The sequence below is a fragment of the Zootoca vivipara genome, chromosome 6 (genome assembly GCF_965207765.1).
Source record: "Zootoca vivipara chromosome 6, rZooViv2.hap1.1, whole genome shotgun sequence".
In the NCBI taxonomy this organism is placed as follows: Eukaryota; Metazoa; Chordata; class Lepidosauria; order Squamata; family Lacertidae; genus Zootoca; species Zootoca vivipara.
Genome location: NC_142589.1, coordinates 80,999,132 through 81,022,423, shown reverse-complemented (window position 1 = coordinate 81,022,423; position 23,292 = coordinate 80,999,132). Strand labels below are relative to the sequence as shown.

General features: G+C 49.0%; 1 protein-coding gene and 1 long non-coding RNA gene across 3 annotated transcripts in view; one reads left to right on the top strand and one right to left on the bottom strand.

Moving 5' to 3' along the window:
* The window catches only part of EML2 (EMAP like 2), a 37,703-nt gene extending 30,966 nt beyond the window's left edge, over positions 1-6,737 (top strand). For both annotated transcript variants that reach the window (XM_035117671.3, XM_035117672.3), the window contains 6 exons: positions 1,013-1,101; positions 2,790-2,887; positions 4,088-4,175; positions 4,394-4,489; positions 5,343-5,473; positions 6,329-6,737. In XM_035117671.3, coding sequence (XP_034973562.3) covers positions 1,013-1,101; positions 2,790-2,887; positions 4,088-4,175; positions 4,394-4,489; positions 5,343-5,473; positions 6,329-6,454 — 628 coding nt within the window. In that variant the 3' untranslated portion in view covers positions 6,455-6,737. The remainder of the gene's footprint in view (positions 1-1,012; positions 1,102-2,789; positions 2,888-4,087; positions 4,176-4,393; positions 4,490-5,342; positions 5,474-6,328) is intronic.
* The window catches only part of LOC148685489 (uncharacterized), a 51,168-nt gene continuing 33,757 nt past the window's right edge, over positions 5,882-23,292 (bottom strand). The window contains exon 4 of the long non-coding RNA XR_015950727.1: positions 5,882-6,093. This is a non-coding gene — a long non-coding RNA (uncharacterized LOC148685489). The remainder of the gene's footprint in view (positions 6,094-23,292) is intronic.

Sequence of the window (23,292 nt, the reverse complement as noted above, 5' to 3'; positions counted from 1 at the left end):
CCACTGGAACACAGAGGAAGCTGCCTTAAAATGAGTCAGTCCATCTCACTCAGTTCTGTCTACACTGACAGGCAGCATGTCTCCAGGGTTTCAGACAAGGGCTGTCTCCTGGCCCTGCCTGGAGATGGAGATGATGATTTAAATTTGCATTCCATTCTTCAGGGCTGGCCAACTCCCAAGAGACTGTGATCTACTTACAGAGTTAAAAACTGGCAGTGATCTACCCCCTTTTGGGGGGGTTCAGGTCAAAGTTGTTGAGATTTTGGGGGGAGGAGGAAAGCCCCGTTTTTTAGGCATTCAGGTCAAAGTTGTTGATGAGCTTTTTTTAGGGAGAAGGAAAGCCCTGTTTTGGGGGGTGCAGGGCAAAAGAATTGAGCTTTTTTCAGGGGAGCCAAAGTTGTTGAGCTTCTTTGGGGGAGCCGGTGATCTACCACAGACGTCCAGTGATCTACCGGTAGATCACGATCTACCTGTTGGACGTGCCTGTGGAGATTCTTCATCCAAGGTTCACAGGGCGGTTCGCAATATTAAAAACACAAAACAAGAACACAAAATTCATAATAAAACAAAGCACATTTCAAAGGCTGTAGAATGTTAGCCAGCCAAAAGCCCTAAAGAGAAACATTTTCTCCTGGCGGCTGGAGATATGTAACAAACGTGCCAAGCGAGAGATTAGACCTGGGTCCTTCTGCATGCAATGCAGGTGCTCCCCCTCTGAGCTCTGGCCCTTCACCAAAATCAGTCCAGCAGATCTGATTTTCCTCTGGGGAGTCTCTTCCTCCCCTCCTGTCCTGCCACTACACAGCCAAAGAAACTTAGCACCTCCAAGGCACACTCTATCCTACGAAAGGGGGAGAGAAAGAGAAGAGCTTCTGGACCCACAACTTAGATACTGGAGGCAGGGAAGGTGCAGAAATCCAGCTTGCGGCGCTGTTCTCTGCTTTGATCCAGGCATCTTCGGCTGCTCTGGCCTCCTGTAAAACTTTCCCCTCCCCTCTCTGCTTCAATTCAGGTGGCTGGTGCTGGACACAGAGACCCGAGACCTGGTGACCATCCACACGGATGGAGGGGAGCCCATTTCTGTGGTCAGCTTCTCCCCAGGTAGGAGATTGGGGGACGGGACGGAGGGAGGAGCCAACGGGTGGATTTGGAAGGAAGGTTGTGGCAGAATCCTACCATGATCTGTTTGTTTGTCATTGCGTTTAGCTGCTGCTGCTGCTGCTGTTGTTGTTGAATTGTGATGTCTGAAAGTAGGTTTTTTTTGCCTGGGAAAGGCAAGCAGAGCATTCGCTGTTAAGATAGGAGGGCTTGTCCTCTTGGTTTGTTCCTCCATTCTTGATGGAAGGAGTGTAAAGAGCTTTGGATTAGACCAAATATTCAGATAGTTGGCCAGTGGGAGAGGGTGTCCTGTCTCCAAGTGACCAGCTGAATGTCTATGGGAAGCCCACAAGCAGAACATGAATGCAATTGCTCTCTCTCCCTCCTGCGATTCCCAACATATTATTATTATTATTATTATTATTATTATTATTATTATTATTATTATTAATATACCACCCTATACCCAGGTGTCTCAGGGCAGTTCTCAGAATAAAATCAAGATATAAAATGACAAAATACCTAATAAAAACAACCCAATAGCCCCTCCCCAACAAAAAAACACATTTTAAAAGGGCATAGGATGTCAATCAGATCAACCAAAGGCCTGGTTAAAAAGGAATGTTTTTGTCTGGCGCCTAAAGGTGTATAATGAAGGCGCCAGGCAAACTTCCCTGGGGAGAGCATTCCACAAACAGGGAGCCACTGCAGAGAAGGCCCTGTTCTTGTTTGCCACCCTCCGGCCCTCTCAAGGAGGGCCTCAGAAGGTGATCTAAGGGTCAGGGTAGGTTCATATGGAAAGAGGAGGTCATTGAGGTATTGTGGTCCCGAGTCGTTTGATGCTTTATAAGTCAGAACCAGCACTTTGAATTGGGCCCAGAAGCTAATTGGTAGCCGGTGTAGTCAGACCAGGTCCGGTGTAATACAGTGGAACCTCGGTTTATAACTACCGCTGTTTATGAACGCCTCTGTTTACGAACGTTGCGGACCTGGAAATGTTTACATCCGGGTTCTGCTGCGGTGGATGCGCAGATCGCGCATGCGCAGAAGTGCTCTATCGATGCTTTGCGCACACGCAAAAGCATGCCTTTGGGGAGCAAATGCCTCCGTTTACGAACGCCTTCGTGGAACGGATTGCGTTCGTAAACCAAGGTTCCACTGAATGCTCAAACTGTCTTGCAACCTGGCCGCTGAATTCTGCACCAGCTGGAGTTTCCGAACAATCTTCAGAGGCAGCCCTAGTTATAATGCAATGGGATTTGGAGGGACACTGAATCCCAGAGATATGTTGTTCCACTGTTCAATTTGTTTTTAACAAGGCTTATGTGATTTTCATTCTTTTTGCCTGGTTGGGAATATTCTCCGGGACCTTTTCAGTGGAAAACGGTTAAAATATTACAAAAAAACTAAGCCTATTGAAACTGACTCCTTCGGAAGGTGGTGGACTCTCCTTCCTTGGAGGTTTTTAAATAGAAGTTGGATGGCTGTCCGTCACGGATACTTCAGCTGAGATTCCTGCTTTGCAGGGGGTTGGACTGGATGACCCTCGGGGTCCCTTCCAACTCTACAACTCTCTGATTCTAAGTGTGCACTGGAGACTAAAAATTCTGAGCTGCATTAAGACCCCCATTTTGCCTTCCAGTGTCTGCCCACCCCTCCAGTCCCCTGACTCTTGCTTTTGTGCTTTGCAGATGGCAAATACCTGGCTCTGGGCTCCCATGACAACTTTGTCTACATCTACCTGGTTTCTGAGGGTGGCAGGAAGTATGGGCGCGTCGGCAAGTGTTCGGTGAGTGGAGGCACAATCAAAGACAGAATTGCATTCTTCCCAGAAAGATTCCCTTCCTCCCCTGACTTCCTTTCACCCAAAGGTTACAACATCCAAAATGCCACGTTTAAAAGCAACTTGCGATCACAAAACAAGGCAGGTGCTAAAGATATACACCTCAAGTGCTGAAAACAGGGTAAAGAGGTGCGTCTCCAGGGGGTGGAATATTTGCACCCCACTTTTCTCTAGCCCAGAGAGGCTCTCCAAAGCAGCTGACAAATACTTAAGGCAAAAGAAACACCCAAATATAGTTTCAGAAGCAGAAATGTCCCTGTGGCGACATGGCTGAATGGGATTTCTTAGCATTGCCCCCACTTGAGCAGTTGGGTCTGATGTCCAGCTATGAAGCATTTACGGATGTGCTGGGCATCTTCTGTTTCAGGCACCCCCCGTTGCATCCTTGTAAGGTGGTCTTCGCCAACCTAGTGCCCTCCATATGTTTTGGACCACAGCTCTCATTAGCCCCAGTGACGGTGCTGATGGGAATTGTAGTTCAAAGCATATCGAGGGCACCAGGTCGACGAAGGCTGCCATATTAAGGTAGCGAAACACTGTAATATTGCAAGTGGGCAGCAGAGGGAGCTGCTCTGTCGGATATAGGGGTCCAGCCAGCTATGCATAAACAAATGACCGGGTATGTGTCTTTTTAAAAACAACAACATTATCCTTAAAAAAAAACAACGGATAAGGGTTTGTGGTGCTTCACTCCTCTGGGTAGGTGCAGCTGTCCACAACAGACTGATTTCCTGGGCCTTTTTTGACTTGGCCCCAGAAGATGCTGAACAACATGAGCCTCTGGCCATGCACAGAGTGTCTACCTCATTTGGGCGCAGTGAGGAGATTAGCAGGGCACACGGTGGCCATGAGTGCCAGGGTCCTTCGCCTTGAACGGAAATAAAACGCTATGGGCTAAGTTGGTTAGAGCATGGGGGTGATAGCGCCAATGTCGCAGGTTCGATCCCTTTATGGGACAACTGCATAATCTTGCATTGCAGGGGGCTGGACTAGATGATCCTTGAGGTACCTTCCAAGTCAACGATTCTGTGGTTTCTAAGGGGTTGTAGAGCATCAAGCAAGTTATGTGTGTAACAGGAAGTGTTCCCCTTGCAGGTGTGTGTGTGTGTGTGTGTGTGTGAATCTAAAATCTCCCCTTTGCTCCAGGGCCACTCCAGTTTCATCACCCATCTGGACTGGTCATTTGACAGCAGCTGTTTGGTCACCAATTCTGGCGATTACGAAATCCTGTACTGTGAGTATAGAGTTTGGGTTCTTTTTCTTAGTACCACCTTTGCGCTAGGAGAGGGACTAGGAGGAGTCCTCCTTATCAGACGATCTTCTCCTTTAGAGTCCTTTTCCACAATCTGAGATCCCTGCAGAGGGAACATCTCAGGTCCTGTTGGCATTACGTGCTTTACATTCTCTTGTCTGTGTCTCCTTCTTCCTCCTCCTCCTGCTCCCTCCCCACAGGGGACCCCTCCACCTGCCGCCAGATCACCAGCGCCGAGGCCGTCCGCAACATGGACTGGGCCACAGCCACCTGCGTCCTGGGCTTTGGGGTTTTTGGTGAGTGTCTCCTGGCTGGGCGGGTGGTGTGAGCAAGAAAGGCTCTGCGGGTCTCCCAAAACCGAGGCACACACGTCATCCTTTAACCGCCTCAGACAGGATGATGCCCTTGGCTCCGTCCAGAAGCACAAATGGAAGAAATAATAAGAACAATAATAATTATTATTTATACCTCACCCATCTGGCTGGTCTAGGGGGGTGGTGGTCAGGGCTCCCCCACTTCCTCTTCTTTTATTTTATTTTCAAACCGTGAAAACATTGGCAAGCATCCCGCTGGTTACCGATAAACCACGCAGAATAGGATATGGCAAATGCCCCTTACAGACCCCACCCACTCCTGCCAGTCCTTTCGGCCATGCTGGTGCAGCATGCAACGGAGGGTTTTCGTTTGGGAATTGCAGGTTACGATGCACAAAATAGGAAAACGAGATGGGTTGGTGGGATGTACAGTTTCTTTCCCTGCATAGGGAAGCTTTTTAATGTTTGATGTTTTGTTACGTTTCTATATATGTTAGAAGCCGCCCAGAGTGGCTGGGGCAACCCAGTTGAATGGGTGGGGTACAATTAATAAAATTATTATAGCCGTACCTTGCTTGTTGAATGCCTTGCGACTCGGACGTTTTGTGAGTGTTCTGGTTTGCAGACGTTCTTTGGAACCTGAACATCTGACGGGGCTTCTGTGGCTTCTGATGGGCTGCAGGAGCTTCCTGCGGCCCATCGGAAGCCACGATTTGGTTTCTGAACATTTTGGAAGTCAAACAGACTTCCAGAACGGATTCCGTTCAACTTCCAAGGTATGACTGTATTATTTTTACTGTTATTTCTGGCTCTGACTTTTTCTCTGCCCTGTTAGGGATCTGGCCCGAGGGTGCAGATGGCACCGACATCAACGCCGTCTGCCGCTCCCACGACGGGAAGCTCCTGGCGTCTGCCGACGACTTCGGCAAAGTGCACTTGTTTTCCTACCCTTGCTGCCAGCCGCGGGTGAGCCTCCAGCCCCACCTCCCCAGGGTTTCTTATCCTCTCGTTTTGCCCAGATCCTTTCCTTCTGCTCTCCTTCTAAGTAACCTGAAGGTGGGCAAGGAGCGTCCTGAGACTTCCCCACCAACCTCTCTCGGCTCGGCTCTTTCCGAGTTGCTCGCAGCATCCGCCACTCAACCCTGTGCCCCCCCCCAGTTGCTGCAGTGCCTGAGTTTCTGGGTTGCCCCCCTTCCTAGCCCAGTGGTTCTCGAAGAGATTTCTCTGGGCCATACCTTCAGAATAAAAATTTGCTTGCAGCACACTAATTTTTTAAATATAAGAAATACGTAGGAGGACAAAAAGAAACAACTCCTAGCAGGGCTTGATTTATAACATAGAGCACAACTGCTTTATAATGTCATCATGGGACCCCACAGCAAATATAAAAGCGTGCAGCTACATAAAAACATGAATCATTCCCCAAATGTAATTATAAACAAGCCTATATGTACCTTAAGTATGTATGCAAACTCGAGGAGAAGTATGAGCTTGCTTTTGCTGGGTGATCTCATTTAAAGGATGAGATTGTCCTCAGTATCACTGAATGCTCTTGCTCTCGTTTTGAAAAGACACCTATCCATATTCTGCAGAGGAAGAAGAAACTATACTGTACTATGCTGAAATGTTTAAATGTTTCTTTGTCTTGGAATCTCCCTCCACTTGCCATCCTCAGAGTTACAAGCTTGGTGGATTAGGGGAATGCTGTGGACATAGCGTGTCTTGATTTCAGGAAGGCTTTTGACAAGCGGGGCGGTCGGCCTTTGTGTGTGGGGTTTCCCCTGCCCTCTGCTGAGACCCCTTTCCCCTCTCTTGCTCCAGGCTCCCAGCCACACGTACAACGGCCACAGCAGCCACGTCACCAACATTGCCTTCCTCCACGACGACAGCCTGCTGCTCTCCACCGGTGGGACTGACACCAGCATCCTCCAGTGGTGCCTCGTCTAGGGGGAGGGCAAGGCAGGGCAGGACAGGGCGGGGGGCAAGCTGGGCTTTTCCCCTCCCAGGGGGAGGGAACGGGGCAACGAGTAGGGTTGGGGTTGGGGTTGGATCCTATTAAACACTTTTTGAGGTTGGGAGTGACAGCGGTATGTCCCTCGTGGATTGGGGAGGGAGGGGGCTCTATCATTGCTGAGAGGCGTGGGGGGGGGATTGTGGAAAGAGGAAGATTTAAAGAGGGCGCAGTGGAGCTATATTTTACAAACATCTCTATATGAATAATGATAATATATATCCAGATCTATCTCTATATATCTATATTTAAAGGCTGAAGGTTGCACAGGCTGAGAATGTGACAGTGTTGGCGAGGGAGGGGGGGCTTCTTCCCAAATTGAGAGGCACCCCCTGCTCCTCTCCTTTAAGAGATTGTGGGGGGAGAAGCTGCCACTCGCAGATTTCTCTCTCTTCCCCAGATGTTTGCACTATTGATGTCAAGCAGTTTGAGACCTGCTTTGACCATCAAGGTTTTTGATTCCTGCTCCCCCAATCTTCTGCTTCGGAGAAGAGCTTTCTCTTGCCTGCCCTGGGTTTCCTGCCAGTCCATTTGCCCCCTACTTTATGCATCCAGCCATGAATGAAGACGGCTGCCCTTTCGCGCCATGGCATCGGACTTGGCCAGGCTTCCCTAACAGTCTGGGGATGGTGGGAAATTGTATATTCCTAAACTGACAGAGGACACCAGGTTGAAGAAGGGTGGATAGCAATATTGGGAGCAGAGGAATCACATGTCGCTGTCTGAATCAGAGGGAAAGAGAGGATTACTGGGGAGCTAAAGCTGAGGGCATGGGGACAATATAGTCGTCTTTTTTAAAAACTCCCAACTGAGTCACATTTTCAGCCCAGGTTGGCGGTATTTTGCACTGGACATATTGATGGTTTGGGGATGGGGGGCATGCGTTTTTGGCAATTTCAGGCCCCGCCGAGGAGCAGGAAGATGGGGAGGGGGGGCAAAGCATGTCTGTCTGTCTGTCTTCTGTATTTTCCAAAGAAAATGTGGCAGAGCTTAGAAAGCTGTTTAATAAGAATACGACATAATAAAAAAGAGACCTAACAACGCACACACACATACATACGCCTTCCTGTGTGTAAATGTCATTGTCAGGGGCAACTCCTGAACCTTAAACAGACCTCACGGGGTGAGTCTAAACAAGCAGCGTTTTTCGAGGTCAGGTGTGCGGTCGAATGCGCTTGTGGCGAATTGTTTGCCCAGTGAATGTCATGTTACCCGGAGCAAAAGAAGCCTGGGGTAGCTCAGCTAGTTACAGCATGGCGCAGGTTGGATCGCCGGATGGGACAGCTGCATATTCCTGCATTGCGGGGGGTGGGCTAGATGACTCTTGGGGTGTCCCTTTTATGATTCCATCACCCTCTGCTTGGGGCTTTTTAATGTGAGGCCTCTTTGCTCAGAGGAACAGAAGCAACAGAAGCAGTCCCAGAGCTAAGCCCCTTGAGCATAGTCTGGGGTTGGGCCAGAGGATTTTGGAAAGCCCTTTTATAGAAATGCCAAACACCAACCCTCCCCTGCATTGCTGGCTGATGAGCCCCAGTGTGCGGGGGGGGGGGGAGCCTCGCCAGCTCCTTCTCATGATTTGCAGCTGCTGCTGCTACTGGATTAGTTTCTCATCTTTGCTGCTCTCTCTCAAAAAAACACAGAGAGGGGATTTAAGAAAGCAAGTGGGGAAGGGAGAGCGGCAGGGTGGGGGGGAGCTCATCTAGGATTACGTAATTCAGCAATCAGGCGACATGGGACCCTTATTTGTGGGATTGTAAAGATGAGACCAGAAACTAGCTAGAATTCCAGCTGAAAAAATGACACCTGGGATTGGAACGTGTCAATATCAGAAGAGCACCTGCTGGATCAGGCCCAATGGCCCATCTAGTCTGGCATCCTGTTCTCACAGTGGCCAATCAGATGCCCATTATGGGAAACCAGCAAGCAGGATCCGAGCAGAAGATGCAACACTCTCCCCTCCTGTGGCTTCCAGCATCTTGCATTCGGAAGCATGGCTGCCTCCGAGGCTATCAATAGCCCTCTCCTCCGTGCCTGAATCAGGGCAAGGGCACCTGTGGCTTCTCAGTGTTGCCGGACTTCTAGCTTCCATCCTCTCCCAACTACTGTATAGGCCAGGCATCCCCAAACTTCAGCCCTTCAGATGTTTTGGCCTACAACTTCCATGATCCCTAGCTAGCAGGACCAGTGGTCAGGGAAGATGGGAATTGTAGTTCAAAACATCTGGAGGGCCGAAGTTTGGGGATGCCTGGCATAGGCTGCCTGGGGCTGGGTACCTGGAGGTCCAACGATATTTGGAGAGCCATGGACATTGCCCACTCCTGACCCAAATCAAGCCAGCCAGGATTTTTCTCCTCTGTTCTCTTAAAAGGTCTCCTGCAGCAGGGCTTCCACTGCCTTCCCCCTGGAAAAATCTGCCACATTTCTAGTTACAAAGGTTCTTCCAAACGTTCTCTCTAGAAATCAGTTTGTTCCCCCCAATTGCAATATGCTGGAGGTTGTCCCTAGATGATTTTAGCAGTTGGCACCCAAGTATTTGCTACATGGTGGTATGTTTGCCAGACAACACATCATGATATTTAGGATTTTATCGTACAGTATTTGGTTAATATACAATTCTTGGAGCTGACGGCTTACGAGATTTCGGGACTGCTGAGGCTCTGCCAGTTTCAAAATAATCAAGAGATCACCCCCCGCAAATGTTAAGCACTTGAATTTTGGTGTTAAATGTGATGTTCGAGATCTAGGCTTCACTGTCAGGTTTGGAGCGTCCCATGCAGAATTAAATTTTTTGGCAGCATTCTCCCTTTCAACACGGAGAGCTGATCCTTATGTTCTATAAAACAGCCATCCAAAGTCTAGAGAAACTGGTACACACCAGAGAGAGAAGCAAAGCTATTTTGCAGATTTTTTTAAAAAAAAATAGAGGAAAAAAGTAATTAAAGCTCTGGTGAGGAACAGGAGCTGACTAAGTGGCAGGAAATTTGAGGATTTTTGCGACCACCAGACTGAACAGGAAGCATTATTAAAGAGGCAGAAACAGCCCAGAGGAAGCTACTAATTCAAGGTAGGAAAGGGCGTCTGCTGAAGGGGAGCTATTCTGAGAGGGGCCTTGGCCATGGGGTAGGGCATTTCTGGGTGACATGGGGTCATACCAAGGAAGAGGTGGAGCTGCTGTTTTAATTCCTCTCTCAGCGATCACTCGTGGCTGAGTAAGATTGAACGCAGTCTTAGTGGTGTGTCCGTAGGTGACTGTGGAGGCCAGTTGTGGATCCACACGTCCTTCCACAGTGGGGGCATAGGTTTCTGGGTGGGAGTTAATCAGAATGAGGATGTGCCAAACATGCCTTCCTCTTAGTTCATTTCTCCCTTTCGCCCTGACTTTGTGCTTCTTCAAAGTCCAAGGCACCTTTGGTAAAGGCTGTTCTCCAACTGGAGCGCTCGCAGGCCAGTGTTTCCCAGTTGTTGTTGTTGTTTGTTGTTGTTTAGTCGTGTCGGTGTTTATACTACATATTTTTCCTAGATTTGCCTTGAGAGCATCTTTAAGCCTCTTTTGTTGTCCACCGGCATTGCGCTTTCCATTCTTAAGCTGGGAATATAGTAGTTGCTTTTGGAAGACTTCCACTTGGGTATGGAAAAACAATCATTTGACAGCACTTAAGAGCTCCCATGTAGAAACAATCTTAGCCAGACACTTTGCCTATCCTGCACCCCTTAAACAGTATAAACACTGACAACTGGGAAACACTGGCCTGCGAGTGCTCCAATTGGAGAACAGCCTTCACCAAAGGTGTCATGGGCTTTGAAGAGGCTCGAACTCAGGATGCAAGGGAGAAATATGCTAAGAGGAAGGTGCGCTTGGCAAATCCACACCATGATCAAATCCCGCCCAGAAACCAATGTCCCCACTGTGGAAGGATGTGTGGATCCAGAATTGGGCTCCACAGTCACTTATGGACTCATTGTTAAAACTGTGTTTATGGAAGACAATTTTACTTGCCTACAAGGGATCACAGGAGGAGGAGGAGGAGGAGGAGGAGGAGGAGGAAGAAGAAGAAGAAGAAGAAGAAGAAGAAGAAGAAGAAGAAGAAGAAGAAGAAGAAGAAGAAGAAGAAGAAGAAGAAGAAGAAGAAGAAGAAGAAAATACTCAGCCCCACTTCATTTCCTGCTCCCACCCAGTGAGGTGGAATCCAACATAAAAGCTTTCCTGACAAATGTCAGGCAATTTACGCTGCTGCAGTTGCCTGGGTCCGCTCGGCTGTGTACATTGTGCGGGTTTATTAAAAGGAGAAAATCATTCTCTTTCTCTGTTGCCCTAGGTTAAAAAAGATTTGCTCTCATTGGCAGGAGTGCTAACTATGTTCACCAGCAATTGGAGGGGTGGGGGGGAGAGAATAGGTGCATAAAAGTCTAGAGTGGGGGGTGGAGGGGATAGGGAAGGGAGGCTCAATAAATCCCAACTGACCTCCTATGATTAATTTCCAACAGCAGCAGCTTCTGGGAAGGGAGGAAGATTGGGGGGGGGAAGAGACTTCACTGCCAATTACGGCTGTTCCCATGGAACTCCTTGCATGGTTATGGCTAACACAAAAAGCAACAAGGGCTGATGGGTTTCCTCAAGCAAGTTACCCCTGGAATTGCCAAAATTGGCATCATCTAATAGCAGTAATAATAAAGGCAAAGGCAAAGACCATTCCCAGTCTCTGGGGAGCTTTATGATAGAAATAGGGAACTTTTTTTTCAATCTGGGGGATAACATGCCTGTCCTGGGCAGGACCAGAGATGAAAGTGAGCAGAATAATGAACCTACCGGTAAATGTTCCCTCCATACTCTAGGCTGGTTTCTACAGCCCTCAATAACCTCTGTGCAAAGAAGGAAGAGGCAATAACCGATTGCAAGGTTGCATTTCAGCTGGGAGAAATCCGATGTTGTGGTTGAGGGAGGGGGTTGAATCCCAGGGGCCAGATTGAGAGGTTTGGGGTCACATTCAGCCCCCCTCCCCAAATGGAGGTTCCCCACCTCACCCCACCCCTGTTTTATGAGGATGGAAATTCTGGGCAGGAGAAGACTCCTCTGGGTTTGTGGTAGGAAGGGAGGAAGGGATACAATTTTTTATTTTACAGTGGAGATGACACACAACTGGCAGGAACTGCAAATATTTTGAAGGATGGGATTTAGAGTTCAAAAAGCCGAGCATTCCCTCGTAAGCCGTCCAGCTTAGCATCAGCGAAGAAAACTGTAAGACGTTGGAAGATCTAGGAGGGAAGCCGTCCCGAAATGTTTCAGTGGGGAAAGGGGATGGCGCATGGCTAAGCACATGATGCCAGCTGTCCCTGGCCTTGATCTCTCCATCCCTTAACATCTTGGGCGTGAGGTATGGGGGCTCCGTACCTCGATGATCTGTAAGTTCAACAGACACAGCCCAACGTCTAACATACCGTATGTAGGCAGAAAATGTGCACAGAGCTAGCGCTGCTACAGGTAACCCATCATACCCGTTCCACATGTGTAAGAAATCAATTTTGTGTGTGTGTGGCGGTGCCTGCCCTCTGGAACTCCTTGCCTCTTGACGCCAGGCCTTCACTGTACTCCTTTTGGAGCCTGCTGAAAACACTTTTGTTCAGACAGGCCTACCTAGTTATCAAGAATGCAGGTGTGTGTTTTAAACTGTCTTAAGTTTATTGCTGGTTTTATCGTCCGAATGTTTTAAAAAGAGTCGTTTTTACTTGAGCTTTTATGGCGTCATTCTCTTTGTAAACCGCTTTGAGACTTTTTGCCTTTTTTTGCAATTAAGCCGTTCATTCATCTTATGAACTGAAATAGATAGAAGGCCATTCCCCGCTCCAGGAAAGACCTGGCAACCTCTGGACCCAAGTCCTGTATGGAAGCTGCGCAAGACCTCCGAGCCTGCATGGGAAGCTGTCTCAGCGTGATTCCTGCAGCTCTTTAAAAAAAAAAAGTTTTGTTTGTTCGTGTTTGATTGGATCTCTAAGTCTGTTGAGTGTTGTATAATATCTCATCACCTTGCAGCCTTTTGAAGAGGGCTGAGGAAACACGAAGCAGCCAATGTCATGTGAAATTAACTTCTCTGGGCAAACACTGTGGGTGTTCCGTCTCCCAGGTTGATACTGTTCTGCCAGGCCTCTTGTCCTGTTTGCAAATGACCCCTCACAGCTGGCATTGACTGGGTGCTCCTTCAGGCCCAGTTGGGGTTTGTCACCCTCACTGAGAGAGCAGCAACACCCTTCTCCTCACCTGCTCTCTTGCCATTAATCCTTGATTTGGCGCGCAGATGCCTGATGCTGCAATTTGGCCTCCCTGCTCAGCACCTTTATGTAACCATGGCCTGGCGTCAGGGTTGGCGCACGGGAACATCCAGGGGGCTTTGTGCCGCCCTGCAGGGCACTGGAAGGCAGGTCAAGGTGTCTGCTACCACCGCTGGCAATTCTGCTGTTAACATGCAAGCGCTGTCATGGACAGGCTGGGTGCAGGAGTGGGGGGGGAGCCACCAGTTGGGGACCCCCCACCCAATGGAAGAAGCCTCGGAGCCAGGGGATTGGTGGAGGAATGTGACCAGATGGAGGAGGAGGAGGAGCAGACTGGGAGGAGGAGATGCTGGAAGCTGAAGGGGTTACAGGGTTTGGTGAGCAGGAAGAGGCTGTGGCAGAGAGCAGTCCAGACAGGAGAGGAGGCTGGAGAGGAGAGGGGCCAAGAGGCAGAGTGGAGGCAGACTGGGGAAGAAGCCAGGGAGTCTCCCCCTCCTGCTCCCTGCTCCCCTTTCCCTTAGACTCCCTGTAACTGGAGGTATGAAGAGGGCGGAGTAGAGACAGGCCTGTCGGCATAGTCTCAGATTGTTAGGGAGGGACCCGGTGGAGGAGGAGACTTAGGGAGCTATGGGAAGGTGAGAACTTTCAGCCCCCCACAACTGCCTCATTGGGGCAAGATCTATGGGGAAGAGTTGCTGTGCTCACTAGGCCTAGCCTCCTGGGCTGTCTTGTTTCTTGGGATAAAGAGTTAACTGCACTGTCGCTGTGTGAGTTATCGCTGAGACCCTGTAAGAAACCAACCAACCAATCAATCAAAAGCTCTACTGAACTATAGAGGAGGCTGCCTGCTCTTTCTCTGGATGAGTTGCTGCTCTGGGGTCCTCTTAAAGAAGGTGGAGCCTTCAGTCCTTCATACATTTATCTGAGACGGCACCCCTGGGGCTTATTTCTGGAGAAGGCATGCGTTGCTCCTAGGATCCAGGAGTGGGAGAGTTGGCGGCTCTTTGTGCTTCCGCCTCTGAATCTTTCTCTGCTCCCGCGTGGCTTTCCCTGCTAACAGCCAGAGCCAGCACCTCCTCTTTCGAGGCACTGAATCTGGATTCCCCAGCCACCCACCCTTGTCGGTAGGACCAGGGCAAAGAAAGATGCAGCTTAAAAGGCAGGAAAAGGAACAACTTAGGAGATTCATCGTTTACGGCTACTGGCTTATTTGGCTTTTAAAGAGCATTGCAGACCATTTTATTGGGGCCAAAGCTCAGCCGTGATGACAGCGCACTTTGCAAACAGCCAGCCCTTGACATCTCCATTAAACAGGGCCTCTAGTAATAGCCGTGGGAACAGCTTATCTCTGATCCAGGCCTTGGAGAGCTGCTCTGAGAGTAGACACTGCCTGGCCAATGGTCTGGCTCTGCGTAAGGCAGATTGATCTGTTCTTTACAGCTGGGTAGGCTGGTGGGACTTAGCCCTACCAGCTAAAATGGACCTTCCACATTCAGAGGCAGTGGACCTAAGAGCAGGACCAGATGCTAGGAACCAGAAATGGGGGGTGGGGAGAGATAAGCACCTTTGTAGGAAACTAAGCCTTATGAGGTTCAGACCATATTTGAATATTTGAAGCTCAACATCAAAAAACAAACCAAGGTCATGGCCACTGGTCCCATCACCTCCTGGCAAATAGAAGGGAAAGAAATGGAGGCAGTGAGAGATTTTACTTTCTTGGGCTCCTTGATCACTGCAGATGGTGACAGCAGTCACGAAATTAAAAGATGCCTGCTTCTTGGGAGAAAAGCAATGACAAACCTAGACAGCATCTTAAAAAGCAGAGACATAACCTTGCTGCAAAGGTCCGTATAGTTAAAGCTATGGTTTTCCCAGTAGTGATGTATGGAAGTGAGAGCTGGACCATAAAGAATGCTGATCGCCGAAGAATTGATGCTTTTGAATTATGGTGCTGGAGGAGACTCTTGAGAGTCCCATGGACTGCAAGAAGATCAAACCTATCCATTCTGAAGGAAATCAGCCCCAAGTGCTCACTGGAAGGACAGATCCTGAAGCTGAGGCTCCAAGACTTTGACCACCTCATGAGAAGAGAAAACTCCCTGGAAAAGACCCTGATGCTGGGAAAGATTGAGGGCACTAGGAGAAGGGGACGACAGAGGATGAGATGGTTGGTCAGTGTTCTCGAAGCTACGAACATGAGTTTGACCAAACTGCGGGAGGCAGTGGAAGACAGGAGTGCCTGGCGTGCTCTGGTCCATGAGGTCACGAAGAGTCGGACACAACTAAATGACTAAACAACAACAACAACAACAACAACAAGCCTTATGAGGAGCGCTTGAAGGAGCTGGATATGTTTAGCCTGGAAAAGAGGAGACTGAGAGGAGATAGGGCCGTGAGGACTATCTCACAGAAGATGGGGCAAGCTTGTTTCCTGCTGCTCTGGAGGTCAGGACTCGAACCCATGGCTTCAAGTCACAAGAAAGGAGATTCTGACTAAACGTATGGAAAAACTTTCTGACAGTAAGAGTTATTTGACAGTGGAACCTCGGGAGGCGGTGGGCTCTCTTTCCTTGGATGTTTTTAAGCAGAGCTTGGATAGGCATCTGTCAGGGATGCTTCAGCTGAGATTCCTGCATTGCAAGGGGGTTGGACTGGATGACCCTTGGGGGTCCCTTCCAACTCTACGATTCTAGAAGAGGACTCTTGTGCTCGAATCCTGCTTGCAGGTTTCCCATATGGGCACCTGGTTAGCCGCTGCAAGAACAGGATGGTGAACTAGGTGGTCCATTTGCCAGAAGAAGTCCCATCGCCGGAGAACTACCCACAAGCTGCAATGAGCCAGGTGGCTGAGTGGAAAGCATCGAGGCACCCCCTGAATGTTTCCTGCCGTGGGGGTCTCAGGACATCTGAGCATCCCAGCTGCCTCTCAGAAGCTGCCCACCTACTCCAGGCTCTGCCAACCTGGCATTCTCCAGTTGTCCTGGACTACAACTCCCAGCAACCCCCAGACAGCTCAGCCATTTATGGGAGTCGTGTCCAAAACATTGTCAGGGCACTTGGTTGGCAAAGGATGCGCGTCCCCCTCTTTCCCTCGCCCCACCTCGAATCCCCGGTTGTCTTCTGCTGCAATGGTGCCAGATTCGCTCTTGGGAAGCTTTCAGCTCCCTGCCTGTCCTCTTCTTGTGCCTCCCGTCCCCTTACTTATTGAGTGCATCGTCCTTAAGATATCATGTTGCTTCCTTCTAGAAGAGGCCGCAAGGAGAAAGCAAAGCAACAGAAGTCCTTGGCTCCAGATCTGGCTCCCTTCCCTTTCTCACACACAAATGTACAGCCCATTATCTGACTGGGGAGTCTCCAGCCCTAGCTAAGGCAAGCAGCAATGGCTCAGGGGCCTGACGAAGGCTGCACACTCTGCGCATGTTCAGAAGCCTCATTCTTTTCTAACTTTTCAGACCCGGTTTTTCCTTTTTCTTTGCTTGCTTGTTTATTTATTATGCTCTCGCTGCTCCCCCTTTCTTCAGTGCCACTTCAAGGCGTGTCTGTGGGGCTTTCCTGGCAAGCCGGGGCTCTGTCCGGACACAAGGGCCAGATCCAGATCTACTTTGCTTTGGAAAAGTTGCTGCGCCACTTGCTTCCAGGTCACAACTGTGGCTTGCTTCACAGTTCATAAGAACCACCAGCAGAGTAGGAGACTCTGAATCTCAGGGTCACGGGTTTGAACCCCACGTTGGGCAAAAGATTCCTGCGTTGTTGCGGGGGTTGGACCAGATAACCCTGGGGGAGCCCTACAACTCTAAAATTCTATGATTTTATGATAACTTTAAAACATCAGAAGAGCCTGCTGGATCAGGCCAATGGCGATCCTCTTTTAAAGCCACCTCGGTTGGTGACCATCACTGCATTCTGCCGGAGGGAGTCCCACAGTTTAACAGTTCAACCACCCCATAAGGATTTAGCATAGGAAGATCTCTGGGGCAGAGACTTAGCAAGGCCCTGTTCACATTAAATCCTGTACTGGGATTTGGTGTTCCTCCTGGAGATCAGCCCTTGTTCTTGTAAAAGCAGGTTTCCCCTGGGTCTACCTTTCGCTCTGGTCCCCTGTTCACAGTCTGTGCGGCTTTTGGTAAGTGGAGGGTGAAAACTGTTCTCCCAGCCTGCGGAGGGGCTGTCTTCTCCTGATTTGGGGCATGCCATCCCTTCCCGAGCTGATCTACATCACAGGGTTGCTGTGAAGGTAAAATGTGTGGGGGACGGGGACGGGGAACCCTATAGACCACCTTGAGCTATTTGTAGGAAATTTGTAGGTATCAGTGTAATAAAACTGCAATATTTTAAACAACGGAAGTGAGAAGAGGGCTGTGGTCTCTTCCAACCCTGCAATCCTATGATTCTAAGATATGTTGCCTGCTTGTTTTCTGCTTATTTATCTGACTTTTTTTCTTTTTTCTTTTGCCACTGTCTCACAAAGGGCTTAAGAGGGGATGGGGGAGTTGAATCATAATATCATCTTTAAATAACCCACAAGAACAACAACACTCGTGTGCTATTAAAATATTAGCGTCCAGCAGGCACAGCACCCAAACAGGATTAGGGTCTCAGCTTTGAGCCAGCTTTGGTGGCCTCTGCCAGACTCTGCAGCTCCTGGCAGCTGCCTCTGCCAGGACAGGGTGCCTGCTCTGGGCTCAACGCTCCCACCCACTAGACTTCCCCCCCAGAACGTAAGAATAGCATTCTTGGCCCATCCAGCCCAGCCTCCTGCTCCCACCGTGGTCACCCAGATGCCCGTGGGAAATCAGCAAGCAGGATCTGAGCCCAAGAGCCACTCCCCACTTCTCTGTTTTCCAACAACTGGTATGCAGGAATCTGGATAGACTGCCTCTGGCACTGGAGGTTCCATAATAATAATAATAATAATAATAATAATAATAATAATAATAATTTATTATTTATACCCTGCCCATCTGGCTGGGTTTCCCCAGCCACTCTGGGCGGCTTCCAACAGAAAAATGAAATAAAATTATCTATTAAACATTAAAAGCCTCCCTAAACAGGGCTGCCTTCAGATGTCTTCTAAAAATCTGGTACAGTGGTGCCTCGCTTAACGAATGCCCTGCTTAACGAAATTTCAGCTTAACGAAATGATTTTTCGAGTGGAGGTTACCTCGCTAGATGAATGCGTTTTACGAAAAATTCATCTAGCGAATCGCGGTTTCCCATAGGAATGCATTGAAATTCAATTAATGCGTTCCTATGGGCAAAAAAAAATTTCAAAAAAATTTCAATGCATTCCTATGGGATTCGCTAGACGAATTTTTCGCTATAGGAAAAGACCCATGGAACGAATTAATTTCGTCTAGCGAGGCACCACTGTAGCTGTTTTTCTCTTTGACATATGATGGGAGGGCGTTCCACAGGGCGGGTGCCACTACCGAGAGGGCCCTCTGCTTGGTTCCCTGCAACTTGGCTTCTCGCAACGAGGGAACCACCAGAAGGCCCTCAGTACTGGACCTCAGTGTCCGGGCAGAATGATGGGGGTGGAGACGCTCAGCTTGGCTGATTCAGCTGCTGGATAGGAAAGGAGGAAGGAACTGGGTCTTGGAAACAACCTTGTCTTGGGAAGGAGGTGAGAGGGTCAGCTGGTGAGCAGAGGTGGGGCTCCCCCCTTTAAGGAGGAGCAGCTTGGAGGGTGCAGAACTCAGGTGCAAAAGGAAGCCATCCCTCTTCCTGCCCAGTGCAATGACTTGGCACAACAAGGCTGTATCTGCACAGCAAACATCACCTGAAGCGAAAAGGAAGGCTCTTTGCACCACTGAGCATTCTGGGCTGCCCCCACCCCTTGATCTCACAGCCCATTCTGTACTTAGCGGCTGCGGGTTCAAGCAAATGGCTTTTGCATGTGCACAACAAGCCACTGGGGCAGGTTTGTGAAACCCTCCAGTCCTCTCTTGCCTCTTGTGGCCTACTGAGTCCTCTTTCTTTCTTTCTTTCTTTCTTTCTTTCTTTCTTTCTTTCTTTCTTTCTGGTGTTAGGGGAGGGGTAGTACATCTGATGGGGGCCACGTTGTGCTCCTTCTGGGGCAGCTTGCCCACCTTTGGTCCCCCACCCTGCACTCAACTCTCACCTGTGGCTCCTGGAAGCTGTCGGCAGGCAACTACAGCCACAAGCCCAGGAAACGGCTTCGACTGGCTGCCTAAATAAGGCGAGGGGAGCTGATGGGTCTCAAACCCTCGGCCTGTTAGGGACTGACCTTACATGCGAAGACTGGCTCTGGCAGATGGAGTGGACCAGGCCAAGGGTGGGTCCAAAGGTCAAGAAGGTGGTTTCTCCACATGCTGTAGAGCAGGGGTTCCCAACAAAATTTTCTTGAGGACCCCTCATCAAGCCACTATTGTGACAAGGACCCCCATTAATTCCTAATCCTAAAATTAAAAAGTGAGAGCCAAATTAAGAGTCTTTTTATATTTTATATTTATACGTTTTTTACAGTTACAACAGAGTACTCCATCAGTATACAGTTAGTTTTAATTTTCAGTTCTTAATGAGATGAGTTAAATCTGTCCTTTGAGTCCATTATTTCTGAAATATTAGGTTCCAAACTTGAAACTTTCACTCTGAAATCCGACCACATGTCGAGCCGATTCCTATATTTGTTTTTCATGAAACACATGGAAGAAAATGCTTGCTCACACCGATATGTGGTTGCAAATGGAAGGATCTTTTTCATTGCCTTATTTCCAAGTTTCTTGTTTTCAAACACTACTGTTTTGCAAAGAGGCAGCGCGCGCCAGGGAGGAGGGAGGGGAATGGAGAAGACAGGGTACCTGCGCAGTAGCGCACAAATGAAGCCGACGCGCGCAAAGCATCTTGTGGAGGTGAGCGTTAGTAGAATGCGCGCGCTGCCATTTGCAAAACAGTAGTGTTTGTAAAGCGCCACCTAACGGCATACAGCAGAACTACTGCCTCTATCTAATTCTAGTTTTGCGCTAGACTCTGCTCATGCAGGAAGCGGCCAAAACAAAAAAATCTGTTATCATACGAAATATATTTAATATATTTTTTATTCTAATAGCATATTGCGGACCCCTCTGGCATAGCTCGCGGACCCCTGGGGGTCCCCGGACCACCTGTTGGGAACCACTGCTGTAGAGGGATGAGAGGGGCAAGTGGGCCTCATCCACCTGGGAAGGGAGCCCATCTAGGAGAAGGAAAACTCTGATCCTAAATCTCCACTGCCTTGTGGGACATCTTAGGGAGAAGAAAAGGATCAGGTGTAAACCCTACACAAATCCGGAGTGGAGTCCCCAAGGCGGTTGGATGGCGCCTTGTATGCCTCCTTCCGGCAACTCCTGCAGTCAAGCAGGTGCCAAACGTCTTGCTCCGCTTTCCTTTGGACCCCATCAGTGAGGCTGAGAGGGGGGGGGTCTTGTCGTCTGGGCAGCCGCAGACCTCCAGACACACTGCCCAGGCTTGCACCCAGGAGAGGAGGCCCCACAACAACCCTGTGAGGTAGGTTAGGCTGAGACTGGCAGGATCCCAAGGCCAGCCAGTGAGCTTCACGGCCTGGGGGTGATTTGAACCCTGGCCTTAGTGTCTGATGCTCTAACCACTGCACCGCACTGGCTCTCAGCGGCTCACACTGGCTCTCACATGTGGAGCGACCAAGCAGTGGGCCAGCTCTCGATAAGTCTTTATTTATTGACAGAAGCACATCTAGACTGTCTGTTGTCTACAAAAAGAGCCTGGAAGACATTTGGCAAAGAGAAACAAATGCACTTAGAAAAAGCGTTCAAGTCACAATAAGCCAGATAAACAAAAACCATTGCTGGGTAAAATTAAAACGCACCGAAGGCCTGGTGGCGCAAAAATTCCTTAATCACCCACCTAAAGGACAACAGCTGGAAGTTCTGCAGTCCGGGTGCTGACACCAAAAAGGCCTCATCCTGCATCCCTGCCATCCTCCCTGCAAAACTGCCCGGCCTCAACCATCCCGGTTCCGAGCCACAGAGGCCTTAATAAGTATGAAGAATAAGCACTTGGAGTCGAGCCCAGAAACAAATCGGGAGCCAGCGCAGTTTAAACAAGACCGGTGTGATGTGGTCAGAAAAGGCGGGGGCTGGGGGCTGAGGGTGTGAACTGGGGTCACCGAGAAGTGTTCAAATAATAGGAAAGGTCTCCCAGAGGTGCTGGTCATGCAGCTCATCAGTTTATGCACTTTGCAGGCACCGAGATATTGTGATGGTCACCAACTCTGAAAGGGGACGAGGCAACGACAAGGAGCAGGAAACATCTACTAGCGGCTATTAGCCGCAACGGCTAAGTGGAGCACCCATGTTCAGAGACAGTCTACCTTTGGATACCGCTTTGGCAGGGAGTGGCAAACAAGAAGGGGGTTGTTGCCTTTGTCCTTGTGGAGCTCTTGTAGCATTCCTGCACTGAGCTTGCAACATGGCCTATATTATTATTATTATTATTATTATTATTATTATTATTATTATTATTATTAAAGCTCCTTCGTGGGGTAGAGAAAGGTAGAAATGCACCAAAAGAATAAACGCAATGTATGCATGCATGCACATTCCACTCGGACACAGAGCTACTGGGAATGTTTTGGAGCGGTGAGATGCGAAATGACCCAATCCTGCAGCCACCAGCTCTGGCCAAGATAAGCTCTGGCCAAGTTTGGGAAAAGAAGGCAGGGGGAAAACCTCAGTGTCAGTCTGGCATGCAGTCATCCCAGTTGCTGGAAGGCTTCCGCCTCTTCCTCCTCCCCCAGAGCCACGAATTAGCAGATTAAAGCAATTATTTGAGCATTTATTTACCACTCTGAGAGTGTCTCTTTTCAGAGCCAGCAGGGAGGCCATGTGCAATTTAAAACAGCAGAAGATGCTCACAGCAGACAACTTCGGCTGGGGGGGCTGATGGGAATCGTAGTCCTGGGCACCCAGAGGTCAACAGGTGGGCAAGAAACTGAATTACGGTAAAAATATGGTGGTTTAAGGCCAGTAATCTCAGCAGCAGCCTCATGCAATTACCTGAGATTTCAAGATTAGCGAAAGCAAGGATTATGCAAGGTGTGGTTGCAGAGGGAGAGGGTAAGAGATGGACGGGGAGATTTTTAGCATGATCCATACTTTGCCTGGTTTTAGCAAACAGAGCACTTGTTGTAACACAGACTGGGTCCGAGTCCCTGTTCTTGCTTTCATTCCTTATATGAATAAGCAGAGGTGACATTTATAAAATTATGCAAGGCTCTCATTTGAACTCGTGTACAAACCCATGAGGCTGAAAGTTGGGAGATTCGAGACAGATTTTTTAAAAAGTTTGTGATACACAGCATATCCTAGAATTGGAAGGAACCCCTAAGGGACATCCAGTCCAACCCCCTTCAATGCAGGTATCTCAACTCAATCATCCATGGCAGACGGCCATCCAACCTCTGCTTAGAAACCTCCAAGGAAGGAGGAGTCCGCCACCTTCCATCCCTTGGTCAAACAGCTCTTACTGTCAGAAAGTTCTTTCCTCTTGTTTAGCTGGAATCTCCTTTCTTGCAACTTGAAGCCATGGGTTCGAGTCCTACCCTCCAGAGCAGGAGAAAACAAGCTTGCTCCCTCTTCCATGGGAAAGCCAGACCCTTCAGATATTGGGAAATGGCTCTGATATCTCTTCTCAGTCTCCTCTTTTCCAGGTCAAGCATACCCATTGTTAAACTGTGGAACTCCCTCCCACAGGAGGCAGTGATGGTCACCATCATTGATGGCTTTAAAAGAGGATGGGCCAAATTCATGGAGGAGGAGAGGGCTATTGGTGGCACACAGGATCTCAAAAACCTCATACAAAACACTTAGGGAGAATTTGTCAGGAAAGGAAGAACAATCTAACGGTTCTAACCCCTCATGTTGTGTTGCATAAGCAGTGGAAAATTACACACACACACACACACACACACACACACACACACACACACATTTTAAGTACAATCAGGATGGTTAAAGACGGGGGTGGGGTGTCTCTTGTCTCTTCCAAAAGCCACAGGATGGGGTATCTAATCCATGTTAGAAACACTGGGAACAATTCAGGGCAAATCAACATCACAAAGGTCCTCAGAAATGAGAAATCAAATCAATTTCTGCACTCATTTGAAATCTGGGCATTAAAAAAAAAAAGACATTTCTTATTGAAAACCTTAAATTATAAAATTCTGGTTTGGATGCTTGATTTGAAGGTCACGCATGGAAGGGGAATCCTAGCATTGTGGAGTTGGAAGGGACCCCCAACGGTCGTCTAGTTCAGCCCCCTGCAGTGCAAGAATCACAGGGAGACGAGAAAAAGTACGGTAAGTTAAAGATGGATTGCAGTCAGCATGTAACCGTCTCTCTTGAGAATCCTTCCCTGGGCTCTGGAAGGGAGGATTGAGGTTGCGTTGTCAGCTCCGAGGACAGGAGAGGAGGAGAGGGTGGGGTGCCTCTGGATGTGACTCCTTGATTCCAAGAAAAGGCCTTTTAATTGTTTC